The sequence below is a fragment of the Sorex fumeus genome, unplaced genomic scaffold, assembly GCF_029834395.1.
Source record: "Sorex fumeus unplaced genomic scaffold, SorFum_2.1 ptg000131l, whole genome shotgun sequence".
NCBI lineage: Eukaryota > Metazoa > Chordata > Mammalia > Eulipotyphla > Soricidae > Sorex > Sorex fumeus.
The window spans coordinates 38,911,044-38,924,597 of record NW_026606188.1 but is presented as its reverse complement, the minus strand read 5'-3'; the positions used below and the strand labels follow the sequence as shown (position 1 = coordinate 38,924,597).

The 13,554-nt window shown below is 39.7% G+C and overlaps 1 protein-coding gene across 1 annotated transcript in view; it reads left to right on the top strand.

The window, feature by feature from the left end:
* Positions 1 to 12,299, top strand: part of SLC25A24 (solute carrier family 25 member 24) — a 61,512-nt gene extending 49,213 nt beyond the window's left edge. Inside the window, exons 8-10 of the mRNA XM_056139123.1 lie at positions 692 to 859; positions 4,972 to 5,122; positions 12,025 to 12,299. Coding sequence (XP_055995098.1) covers positions 692 to 859; positions 4,972 to 5,122; positions 12,025 to 12,209 — 504 coding nt within the window. The 3' untranslated portion in view covers positions 12,210 to 12,299. The remainder of the gene's footprint in view (positions 1 to 691; positions 860 to 4,971; positions 5,123 to 12,024) is intronic.
* The last annotated feature ends 1,255 nt before the right edge of the window (positions 12,300 to 13,554 follow it).

The window sequence follows — 13,554 nt, the reverse complement described above, 5'->3', positions numbered from 1 at the left end:
GGTGCTTGTGGTACCATATGGGATGCTGGGAGTCAAACCCGGGTTGGCCACATGCAAGGCAAATGCCCTACCCGCTGTGCTATTGCTCAGGCCTCCTAGTCTTGCTCTTATATTCTCCATCTCCATTAATAGCATTACTTTCCCACTTCCCTGTTGCTTCTACCCTATGTTCCAAGCTAAAAGCACAGGAATCATTATGCTAGAGGTTTCCCAGCCTATTTGGCCTATACTCCCTTTTCAGAAAAAAAATAATTACTCAGTATCCCCCTGAATATTTTTTTAACAAGCAAGAAAATAAACAGAAAGCACCCCTTACTTGCACCCAGGGCTATTACTGCACCTTCTCCCAGATTGTTCGTGCATCCCCTCCCCCATTCCAAGGTAGTATCACCCACTTTGGGAAAGGCTGTTTACACTATCGTCTCCCTGGCCCTTTATGTCTAACTGTTTATTATTCTGTTAATATGCGACATCAGTCACATATTCTACTCCTCTGCTACTGATTATTTTTAGAGCTTTGCAATAAATATGTTTCCTTGGATCTGATCTTTGTCCTTCAGTGGAGAACACATTGACAAATTGTACTATCATTTGACAGGATGTGCTGGATATCTGTCTGTAAAATTACTCTTTGGAACTATAATCAAAGAGTTCATATGTGCAATAATATTTTGATATATTTTATTACCAGGTTATGAAAACAAGACTGGCTGTAAGCAAAACTGGACAATACTCTGGAATATTTGATTGTGCCAAGAAGACTTTGAAGCGTGAAGGCATAGGAGCTTTTTATAAAGGTTATGTCCCCAATTTATTAGGCATCATACCTTATGCAGGTATAGATCTTACTGTCTATGAGGTGAGTTTATAGCAGCATTTTGAATCTATAAATACAGTTAAGTAATTCTAATGATTAGAATTTGACTTAATATGAAGAAATATACGTATACTTGGAAACTGTTTTTGACCAAAAGTAAAAATTTGATCTTTCTCATTTGGTTTTTTGAGTCACACCTAGCATTGCTCAGGGGTTACTCCTGGCCCTGCATTCAGGAATTACTTCTGGCAGTGCTCAAGGGACCACATGGGATACCCAGGATCGAACTAGGGTTGGCCACGTGCAAGGCAAATGCATTACCTGCTGTATTATTGCTCCAGACTCTGGTCTTTATTTATTTTTTTTTTTATGAGATCCTGTATTCCTGTGGTTGCTTTTGTGCTAGATTTCTCTGCAAATAATTTCTATTAAGAGAGTAGATGCACATTTAGTTATAGCTCATCTTAGATGATGGCTAGCCTCATTTTTATGAGGGCAGAGAGACTATGAAAATATGTACCTTTTCTTGATTTTTAAAAATATGGCACTGGTGAATCTAAGAGAGTGATATATCTGGGTAGTACAGATATGTCCCTTTGTATTAAACAGGAAACTCAATATAAATTGTAGATCAGCTATGCTATTTAAACCATTTAATAACTTATGAATCTGGGACCAGTTATTGAGCGCATAGTATGTCCAAATCTCTGGGTTAGGAGCTGGAGATAGGGAATGAAAGGGGAGGTCAGTCTCTGCCTTGAAAAACTGAAGGTCTGACAATAGGAAAAGGCAAACAAAACATAGTATGGTTAGTTTTACTATGATAGAAGTAAGTCTGGGTCTTAGGATGGGACCCAGCATATAGTTGAGAGAAGGAGTGATATAGGGAATGAAAGCTCTTATAGAGAACTTTTTTTTCCACTTAAAAAACATACATATAAAAATATAATTCACATACATTGAAATCACCCATTTAAAGTATATAATTTGATGAATTATATTACATCATTAAGTTACAGGGCTGGAGCCATAGCACAGCGGTAGGGTGTTTGCCTTGCATGCAGCCAGCCCGGCCGAGCTGGGTTCGATTCCTACGCTCCTCTCAGAGAGCCCGGCAAGCTACCGAGAGTATCTTGCCTGCACAGCAGAGCCTGGCAAGCTACCCATGACGCATTCAATATGCCAAAACACAGTAACAACAAGTCTTAAAATGAGACGTTACTGGGCCCGCTTGAGCAAATCGATGAACAACTGGAAGACAGACAGGACATTAATTTACAATCATAAAATATAAATTACTCAGCTTTAACAATTTTAAGTGTACAATTTAAGGACTTTAATTACATTCACATTTCTGTATAATCACCACTGATACATTCAAAACTTTTGTGTCACCCTAAACATAAATTCTGTAAGTACTGTCCTGACCCCCACTAGTAATCTCTGATATATTTTTGATCTCTGCGATTTTATTTTCTATGGTTATTTCATGGAAGTTGAATCTTACTGTATTTGTTCTTTCTGGCATTTCTTATTTCATCTAACAAAATACCTTCAAAGTTCATTCATGTTTTTGTAGGGGTGTGAACTTCACAGACCTTTCCTAGTGTTGTATCTCCAACTTTCTTTTTCAGTATTATTTCACTAGTTGTGGATACCTTTGAGGGATCCTAACTCCTGGCAGATTTTAGGATGTTTTTTCTGTTTATTAAAAATTGTCACTGGGATTTGAGAAGGGAATTGTTTTGAAAATTAGATTGCCTATGATACCATCAAAACCATAAAAACTTTCCATAGACTAGTTAAGTTGGAAAAAGAAAAATGAATCATTTCACAGGTTTAGAGTGTAGATATCCAACAAGGTACTCTCTGATTTAATTCCTGGTGAATTCTCACTCTCAGGATTGAATACAGTTAAAATTGCCTTCTTGCTATTTTCTCACATGGTCTTCCCTTGATGTACGCATGGAGAGGGAGCTCTTTGTGTGTGTGTGTGTGGGGGGGGGTGGTTGTAGAGGGGGCAGAGAGGATAGAGAGATTGAAGGAGTGAGAGTTCTCATTTTTAAAATTGTTTTTAAAATAACACTAAAATTTTTGCATCAAGCCTCACCACCATAATTTTATTAAAGTTAATTACTTCCCTAAAGGTTCCATCTCAAAACCCATCTCATTGGTGGTTGGAACTTCAATATATAATATTTGAAATGATCAAAAACATTCTTAATAGGTTTAGTTCATATTTTAACAAGTTTTGTCTTCTAATGTATAAGGTTGGGATGAGTACCAGTAATCTGTGTCATTATTAGTTCTTTTAGCAGTGTTTGTACTTTTCAGCACTTATTGCTGAAGTATTTTATTACTGTTTATTGCTAAGTATTATTTTCAATACTAGTATAAATAGAATTGTTTATTTAATTTCATATTTTTTATCATTTATTGTATCAAAATGCAATTGTTATCGATTTTGTATCTTTTAACTTTGTTGAAATTATTCGTTTTAAGTATTTCTTTAGTATTATTATAGAAAAGGCTGATTTATCTATGAATATGGGTAATTTTTACTTCTTCTTAATTTGAATGCCTTAATGTCTTTATGTGCCTGTTTGCATGGAATATGTTTTTCTCCATTCTTTTGACTTATATCATTAGATCTGAAGTGAGTGTTCCATAGGCAACATCCTTTTTATCCATTCAACATATTATCATTTAGCTAATTGGAATGCTGAACAATCATAAACATTTGAGAGAAAATAGGAACTTAGGGAATAACGAGTAGTTGTGGCATGTGATAACATTGAGAATTGTTAGTCGATGAAGCTAAAGAAATACGTTCTGCTCAGATTTGAAAGGTTATGTGTTCTGAGTTGAAGCTTCTGTCTGAAGGTGACTGACAGCTAGTGAAGGACAAGCCAGATGAATGAAACAAGTTGATTTATGTTTTTCAGATATATATTTGCTGGCAGTAAATGTACATCTACATCTACTGTGAGCATCTTTTAAAAACTGTGTGGCAGGAAATCCTGGAAGAAGACTAGATTCATTTGGAATGAAGGATATGAATTTAATGCTTTATATCTTGAGCTTGAAGTCTCTGTAGAATATCTAAACACAGATGGCCAAGGAGTTTGATGTACATAAAAGTAACTTGGCTGAAACATTCTAGTCAGAGAGACAGTATATAATAATAACTATTGCTTTAGCTTTCTGGTTGTATATAATGCCTTTGACTATAATTGTATAGCTATAATTGTTATACCAAGTATTATACTAAGTTTGTTTTTAAAGTATATAAAAGTTACACTCAGTGTGTAGCCCCTATTCATTACAACTGCCACCACAACTAAGACAAGGGAAGAGAGTAGAATAGTTCTTTCTCAGATTTTATTAAAAAATACTCAATGGGATTATACATGATGAGGTATAAAATGGGATATAACTAATAGTAGTATGGCATTTTTATTAATGGCCATAGGAAATGGTCTTTAGATCATGTTTGGTATGCTACTGGTCCTCACACTTAGAAGAATGAAGAACAAGTATGCAAACCCCATGTGTTTTGAATCCTTGGTGTCTTGCTATCCTCTGGATGGAGCTTCCACACCCTCCTGTGACTTGTGCTTCAGAAAGTGCTCTGCCCAATTGGGCAGAAATGGGGCTGTCTCAAAATGGAAGACTAATACTCAAGGATACTAGAGATAAGGACCAGGAAGATTGCTCCATGGCTTGGAAGCCGGCATCCCATGCTGGGGGAAAAGAGATGTGCCGGAAGTAGACTATAGACTGAACGTGATGGTCACTTAATACCTGCATTGCAAACCATAACTCCCTAAAGGAGAGAGAGAGAGTAAAAGAGAATGCACCTGCCATAGGGTGGGATGGGGAGAGGGGTACTGGGAACATTGGTGGTGGAGAATGGGCACTCGCGGAGGGATGGGTACTCGATCATTGTATGACTGAAATGTAAGCACAAACGTTTGTAAGTCTGTAACTGTATCTCTTGGTGATCCATTAAAAAAGGGAAAAAAAATAGAAATGGGGCTGTCTCTCCCAGAGTGGGAGGAGCTGTGAAAATATTTGTGTTAATACGTACAAGAGTAGGAGCAGTTCTTAATTTGTTCCTTCATTATTTTTCTTCTATTGTGTTTTTCTGACAGCTCTTGAAGACCCATTGGCTTGATAACTTTGCCAAAGACTCCGTAAACCCTGGGGTGGTGGTGTTGCTGGGGTGTGGGGCCTTATCGAGCACCTGTGGGCAGCTGGCCAGCTACCCATTGTCTTTGGTGAGAACTCGCATGCAGGCTCAAGGTGAGTTTTTGACTACAGAAATATTCTGGTAGAAAGACTGCATCAGTAATGTGCTTTGGGAACTCTTAAGATTTTGTGAGACACCAGAAAATGATTTTCCGTTAGTATTTCTTAACGTTTTTCCCCCATTATTTCTTTCCTAAGGAACCTTTTAAAAAGTTCTTTCCTAGTCACTATGCTCTCATCATGAAAATTTAATATCACATTACACTGCATATGTGCTGTTTTGGTTTTGGTTTGGGGACTACACCCAGCAGTGCTCAGAGCTTATTCACAGCTCTGCACTCAGCAATCACTCATCATAGTGATGGGGAATCATATGTGGTGCCAGGAATTGAACCTAGATCGACCCTGTGCAAGGCAAGTGCCTTACCCATTGTTCTGTCCCTCTGGCCCCTGAATGTGTATCATTTACCCGTGCTTTACATTTAAACAAAGTAAGGTTTTTTTTTAAAGTTTTTTTTAATACTATTTTGTGAGTGCTTATTTTAAGAGGACATAAAATTTTGTTAATAGGTAGATTTGGGTTTAGGTCCTATGCTCCAAATGTCTTTAGATTTTTGTTTTCTCATCTATAAATAAGAATGAAAACTGTGCAATGTTATAAGAATTAGCAGCAGTCTATGTAAAGCACTGACTTTTGTCAAGGTCTTGGTAAATGGTGGATGGAATTGTCAGCTTTTATAAGACCCCACAACTTTTGAACTAAGATCCTTTCCCCCTATGACACAGTCTCCTTTATTTACACCAATACTCTTGGATCTTCCTTCTGTCTCACTGATTATTTTCTTTGTTGACTTTCAGTGCCTTTTGTTCCCTTTATTTTTTGCTGTTTCTCAGCTCTCTATAATAATTTATCCTGAACATCTTCAGCTCTATCCCCAATCTCCCTTCCAAGTCCCATACTCCCAATATTCCAGCAAATAGTCAAGCACAGCGGTAGGACATTTGCCTTGTGCATGGTCGGCCTGGCCAAGCTGGGTTCGATTCCTCCACCCCTCTCAGAGAGCCCGGCAAGCTACTGAGAATATCTCGCCCGCACGGCAATGCCTGGCAAGCTACCTTTGACGTATTCGATATGCCAAACACAGTAACAACAAAGTCTCACAATGGAGACGTTACTGGGCCTGCTCGAGCAAATCGATGAACAACGAGAGGACAGTGCTACAGTGCTACAGTCAAACATTAAGTGAGACTTGAGCCATTGCCCCTTGCTAGACACACTTCCAGACGCTAGGGTTAAAACATCCCAGAGTCAGATAGATGTAACTTCTGCCATTATGGAGAGGTAAAGATGAATATTCATCAAGTTAACAGATGTAATTAAACCACTTTACTCTCTGTGGGGGTTTCACAGAGCAAAGGAACTTTTTAAAAAATTGAATCACCATGAGATACAGTTACAAAGCTTTCATATTTTAGTTTCAGTCAGACAGTGATCAAACACCCTTCCCTCCACCATGCACATTTTCCACCACCAATGTCCCCAGTATTCCCCACTCCATCCCAACCCTCCCCCTGCCTCTGTGGCAGACAGTTTTCCCCATACTCTCTGTCTACTTTTGGGCATTATGGTTTGCAATATAGATACTGAGAGGCTATCACAGGAACTCTAACTTAACTTAGGAACTAGAGAACATTATCACTGAAACTGAACGTTGAGGGGGTCAGGCAAATGGTACAGAGGTTAAGAGGTATGCCTAGCTATGCAGTCTTTGTGAATTTCCACCACAGCATACTGTGGCCAGGGCCAAAAAAGTTTAGAAGGTGATGGTGCAGCCATAATCTTCAGATACTTGCAAAAATAGATCTCAGATTCAGGCTTGGCTTTATGGCAAGTGAATGTGCGGATAGAGGGCTGCATCATTGGTTTTGATGAGTATATGAACCTCATGGTAGATGATGCAGAAGAGATTCATGCAAAAACGAAGTCAAGGAAACAACTGGGTCAGATCCCGCTAAAAGGAGATAATATTACTGTGCTCCAAAGTCTCCAACTAGAAAGGATGGGTGAAGTGAGAAATGTGAGAAGGTGCTGCAGTTTGTGTTTCAGACGTTTCTTTGGGGAAAGTAGTTTTAAAGCATTTGCTCATATTGTTTGGATCGCTGTTATGCCATTACCAGATGATAATACATGCTGGGGGATTGTTTTTATTTTAAAAAAGGATGCATGCCCAGTTCTCTCCCTGGCACCATGTGGTCCCCCAAGTGCCACCGAGTGATCCAGGGGTCCGAGATCCTTAGGTTCTGAGCAGCACTGCATCCTAGAATCCCGGCATTGAACCATTCAGCCATCTAGGAGTGGCTCAGTGTTCTACTGAGAGCCCCCCCAAACAAAACAATACAACTGGGCTGAGCAAGACAAGTGGGACTGAGCTGGGCTCCTGCAGGGTGGAAAAAAGAGCATTTCAGTATGTGAAGGTACGAGGCAGGAGAAAATGAGACATGTGACTTATTTGAAAAGCTATAAGTTGATATAGTATCAGAGAAAAATGCAACTAATAAGTTAAACTTTGGTGTACATTCATTGAACCATCATAACCCTCTTTGAGGGATGATGAAGGTATTCTCATTTTTTCAAGAAATGACCAAAGTGAGTTAAATAATTTCCACAAGGTTATACATTTGGTATAATTTGATTACACTTGAATAGATGTGGCTCACTGCCGGCAGTTTTTATCTTCATTGTCTACGCACCAACATCCAATTATGGTGAAAGAGAAATTGAGAAGTTCTACATGGAGCTGGAGAAGTTCTATAAAGAAGATCACACCTTCTACAAGATCATTGTCGATGATTTTAATGCCAAGATATGACCAAGAAGGTCAGCCGATGAACTCCACATCGGGACCCATGGCCTAGAATGGAATGAACAGGGTGACAGACTGTCTGAATTCATTATGTCAATCAACCAAGACCTTCCATGGTAACTCACAGTTCCAAAAGACTGAATCTAAATGTTGGACATGGGAGTCTCCTGGTGGACAGTTCCACAACGAAATAGACCACATCATATTCAATCGGCGGTTTTGCCTAACTGATGTTGCAGTTGTCCCAAAACTCCAAACAGGATCAGATCACTGTCTCCTTCATGCAAAATTCTACCTCACAGAACAGGGAGAAAAGAATGCAAAGTTTAAGAAGAGAACTCCCAGAACGACCACCAACTGGGAGCTCTTTGGCTCTATTGCGGCAACCTGGGAAGATGCTGTCATTGACAACATTGATGAGGAATATGATCGAATGATTCAGCACCTCCATGATTGTGCGAGGAATGCCAAGAGAGAGATAACCACAAAAAACCACCTTTCTTCGAACACTCTTGAACTTATTCGCCAACGTGGCTTGGCACATGCCTCAGGCAGCCACAAGCGAATGTCCGAGCTGGCAAAACAATGCAGAGAAGCCATCAAGGATGACCTCAAAGACAGGAGAACAGTGGTGCTGGTAGATGCGGCAGAAGCCGAGAAAAGCATTAGTAATGCCTGCCTGTCCTTCACCAACTACAAGACCAAGATGACTGCCCTCCAACATCCTGATGGATCTATCACATCTTCCAGAAGGGCAATGGAGAAGATTATTCATGACTTCTACTCAGATCTCTTTAATAGCCACGTCCACTTGCCCACATACCACATTCCGCACAATGGATATGTCGTTCCCAAAGTTCTCCCTTCCGAAATTCAACTTGCCATCTCATTGGTAAAGAAACAAAGAGCACTTGGCCCAGAAAAGATCAGACCTGAACACCTGAAGAACTTACCATCAGTACTCATCAATACACTGGCTCGGCTCTTCACACGCTACCTGTCTGAATGCAAGGTTCTATCCCAATGGAAAACCAGCAAGACTGTACTACTATACAAGAAGGGAGACATTCACGACATTGGCAACTATCTCCCAATCTGCCTACTGTCTGTCATCTACAAACTGTTCTCTCGAGTCATCCTGAATAGGATTAGCAGAACATTAGATGAAGGACAACCATGTGAACAAGCCGGGTTCCGAAAAGGATTCAGTACCATCGACCATATCCACACGATTACTAAGCTCATTGAGGTTTCTCAGGAGTTCAAGGTGCCACTCTGTCTAACGTTCATTGATTTAAAGAAGGCCTTTGATTCTGTTGAGACAGAAGCGGTCATAGAAGCCCCAGCCAATCAGGGCATACAAACTCAATACATCAGGATCCTCCGTGAGCTCTATTACAGATTCACTACCAGGATCTCAGCATTCTACAAAGAAGTAATCATCCATGTCAAGAGAGGGGTTCGGCAGGGTGATACCATTTCACCAAAACTCTTCAGTGCCACCCTTGAGAACATCAGGCGACTGGCATGGGAAGGAATGGGAGTGAAGATAGATGGTCGGCAACTACACCACCTCCGCTTTGCTGATGACATCGTTCTAATAACACCAAACATCAGCCAAGCGGCACAAATGCTGACCGACTTTGACCGTGAGTGTGGAAAGGTCGGACTACAGCTGAATCTTACGAAGACAATGTTTATGAGAAACAGCCTCGTTCCTGACGCTCCATTCGCTGTCAACAGAACCACCATCTCTGAATGCAACAGTTATATATACCTAGGTCGAGAAATCAACATGATGAATGACCTGGCACCTGAGTTACACAGGAGAAAGAGAGCGGCTTGGAATGCCTTCAAGAGCGTTGAAGAAATAACTAAGAGGACAAAGAACCTCCAGCTACGAGCACATCTCTTTGATTCCACTGTTCTTCCTGCATTAACATATGCCTCAGAGACCTGGGCCCTACGCAAACAGGGTGAGAACGCTATTCGGGTCTCTCAAAGAGGAATCGAAAGAGCTATGCTTGGAATATCACGCTTCACTCAAATGAGAGATAGAATCCGGAGTTCTGATCTCCTTCAACGCTCAAGAATCAGGGACGCTGTCTCATTTGCCAAGGCATCAAAAATCAGATGGGCTGGACACGTAGTGAGGTTTACAGACAACTGCTGGACTAGAGCCATTACTGACTGGATTCCATGGGATGTCAAAAGATCGCGTGGACGCCCACCTACAAGATGGTCAGACTTCTTCGTCAAGACCCTGAATGATCGGTTTGAGGCTCTGCATGTTCCTAGAACGAACAGATGCCATTGGGCTACGCTAGCACGCAACAGGGATGAATGGGGACCTTACTGGCACCTGCTCGAGTAAATCAATGAATAATGGGGGATCAAGTGATCAAGTGATACATTTGGTAGATAGGGAGCTGGGCTTTAGAAACGGGCTGTCTGATTCAGACTGTCACACAACCACTCTTCCCCTCCCTTGTGCCAACTACAGTTTCAGTCCTTGCCTGGCTGGTAGACTTGTTTATTTTTTTTATTATTATTATGATTTATTATTATTATTATTTTGGGGAATAACAAAATGAAAATATAGGGAGTTATTCCCCAATTTTTGTATCATCCTTGCACATCCACAATCATCTATCTCTACATCAGTCTGATTTTAGTAAATGCTCTCCAAAGTGAGCACTGTATTGTTTGTTATTACATGAACTTAATGTTCCCTATTGTCTTTCTTTCTTTTCCTTTTATTTTTCCTTTAACATATCACTTCATTTATTTACTTTTAAGTTTTTATTATTGAGTCATTGTGAGATAGACCCTTACAAAGTGTTTATGATTAGGTTTCAGTTATACAGTATTCCAACACCCATTCCTCCACCAGTGTACTTTTCCCAACCAGTGTCCCCAGTTTCTCTCCCATCATTCCCTCCTCTCCCAGCCTCCCTATATGGCAGGTACTTTCTCTCTCTCTCTCTCTCTCTCTCTCCCTCCCCCCACCCCCGCCTATTTTCGGCATTGTGGTTTGTGGTTTGCAATGCAGATACTATAAGGTTATCTGGTATATGTCTTTACCCATTACCTACTTTTAGCAGTAGAAAAGGGACCAGGATGACAATAATAGCTAGAAATGATCATGCTGGACATGAACTGAGTGTTAAAAGTAAGTATAGACTTGTTTCTGAGGTCAAAGTATAAAAAGTATTTTAGTCTTGTCCATCAATCTGAATACTTTTCAGTGTCTTCAACGTAAATACCACAATTCTTAGTGGGGATTTTAAAACTTCTGATTACCTAGACCAGTTTGTTTTTCAGCCCTGTCTCCTTTTCTTCATCCCTTCAATGTCTGTTTCCTGCTACTCAGAACCATTGATGCCAGGGTTCCTCGACCTTTTCACATCTATGAACTAGCACCTGTCCTGTTTATCAGTCCACAGGCTGGCGGCTATAACCAAGGCGATAACCAGTACGTTTCAGCCTTTCTTCACCCATGGACCAGTGGTGGAAGAATGCTGATTTATGCAAGAACCACCTGTAGCCAGAAGGGGAGCCCCTGTAGTGCTGGCCTGTCTGTTGGCCTTGGGCTAGCAACATAGATTTTCCCTCCTTTCCTTGGGTTTTGAATCCTTTTCAAGAACTCAAGGACTTCTTTTTACCTAAGTTTTCAAAATATTCCCCTTTCTCCCCTTACCCCCAAGATTGAAGTTTTCTCTCCTCAACACTTTGTTGAAGGGAAGAAACTGGTGGAGACATGGGAGATGGTGGTAGAAAGTGTGGGCTTTGGAATATAAGAACATCACCATTCTCACTTGCTAGCTAGGTGTAGGTTTCTCCATCTTTCTAAGCTGCGGATTACACCCTCATAATATAGAAATTACTTTGAAGTTTTGCTGCATAAGATAACTAACCCAATGTCTGCACATAGTAATCACTTAATAAATCACAGTCATTATGGATTCAAGTGTTGTACAAGATTCATATCAAGTGGTACTTTCTCAGGATCCTTGGGATACATTGTGTTCTTTCATTATATTATTATAGAATAACATGCTTAAATATTTGTGGGCTTGGTTTGTTTTCCAGCTATGGTGGAAGGAGCCCCTCAGCTGAACATGGTTGGCCTCTTTCGACGGATAGTTTCCAAAGAAGGAGTAGCAGGCCTTTACCGTGGCATCGCCCCAAACTTCATGAAGGTGCTTCCTGCTGTAGGCATCAGTTATGTGGTTTATGAAAATATGAAACAGACTTTAGGAGTGACCCAGAAATGACATGTTGAATATTTTTCTTTCAAATAACTATTGAAATTTTCAATAAAATCTAAAGCGACAGAATTGCAGCAAGTCTACAACACAGAATCATATTTTTACAAAAGAAAAAAATCTTCTCTGATTATTTCAAACATTTGAACTTAGTTTTATATAAGGACAATGTTAAAAATAGTCTTTTAAAATATTCAAAAATGTTTTTATACAGTTTTGAAAAGGCCACACAATTTTTAGTGCGTCTTGTTAAGTCCTTTCTACGAGTCCATCTTGAATTGTGAAACTGAAAATGTTCCTGTTTGAACTTAATTTTTTTGTGCAGTAGAATTATAAATCATGATTCCTTTGGTTTCAGCAAGTTCATTTATACTTTTTTTTTTACCTTGTTTGTTTGTTTTTGGTCTATACCCTGGCAGTGCTCAGTGCTTGCTCCTGACTCTGTGCTCAAGGATCATTCCTGGTTGGACTCTGGGACCCATTTGTGGTACTGGGGATCAAACCTGGGTCAACCTTACTCAAGGAAAACATCTCACCTGCTGTAGTATAGCTCTAGTCCTTTTTTTTAAATGATTAGTCAAGTCTTGAAAGAAATTGATTAATGTATTTTTATTGCTTTTTATTCCTTTGGAATGATTAAGATTCCTTTTAGAATCATTAAACAAAACTTATTGCATACAAATATACGTGATAGGATTTAAGTATGTGTATGAATTATTTCATTGTTTTTTTTTTTAATTATTTTTGTTTGTTTTGTGTCACACCTGGCAATGCCTAGGGGTTACTCCTGGCTTTGCACTTAGGAATTACTCTTGGCTGTGCTTGGGGAACCAGAGGGGATGCTAGGAATTGAACCCTGGTCAGCCACATGCAAGGCAAATCCTCTATCTGCTGTACTATCACTGTGACCCCAATCCTTGTCTTTCTTTAGGCTGAATAAGAATGAATTTAAGTGACCCACATCTTAACTTGAGATATACTCTTGGCTCTTTTCCCCTGGAGAAGACTGTGTTTTCTCTTGAACATGTCTCTCTCTTTTTCTTCATTTCCCCATTTTTTTCTATAAGTAAATAAAATTATTTTACTTCACTTAAGAAAAAAAAGAATAAATGGAAGTGGCAGTGGCAGAATTATGCCCAAGGCATTTGAATGCCCTGGTCTTTTCGTATCACTTTCATGTAAGGAGAACTGATGAGAAAATTCTTTCATGAATACTTCTTCATGTGAACTGTGCTAAGATGCAGTTAACTGAGGGTGGCACATTGCCAGTGTATTACTACCAAATGATTAATACAAGTCATATGAAGGAGTGTGTGTATTCTGTTGTTGGTTTGAAAAACACTAATAAATAAAA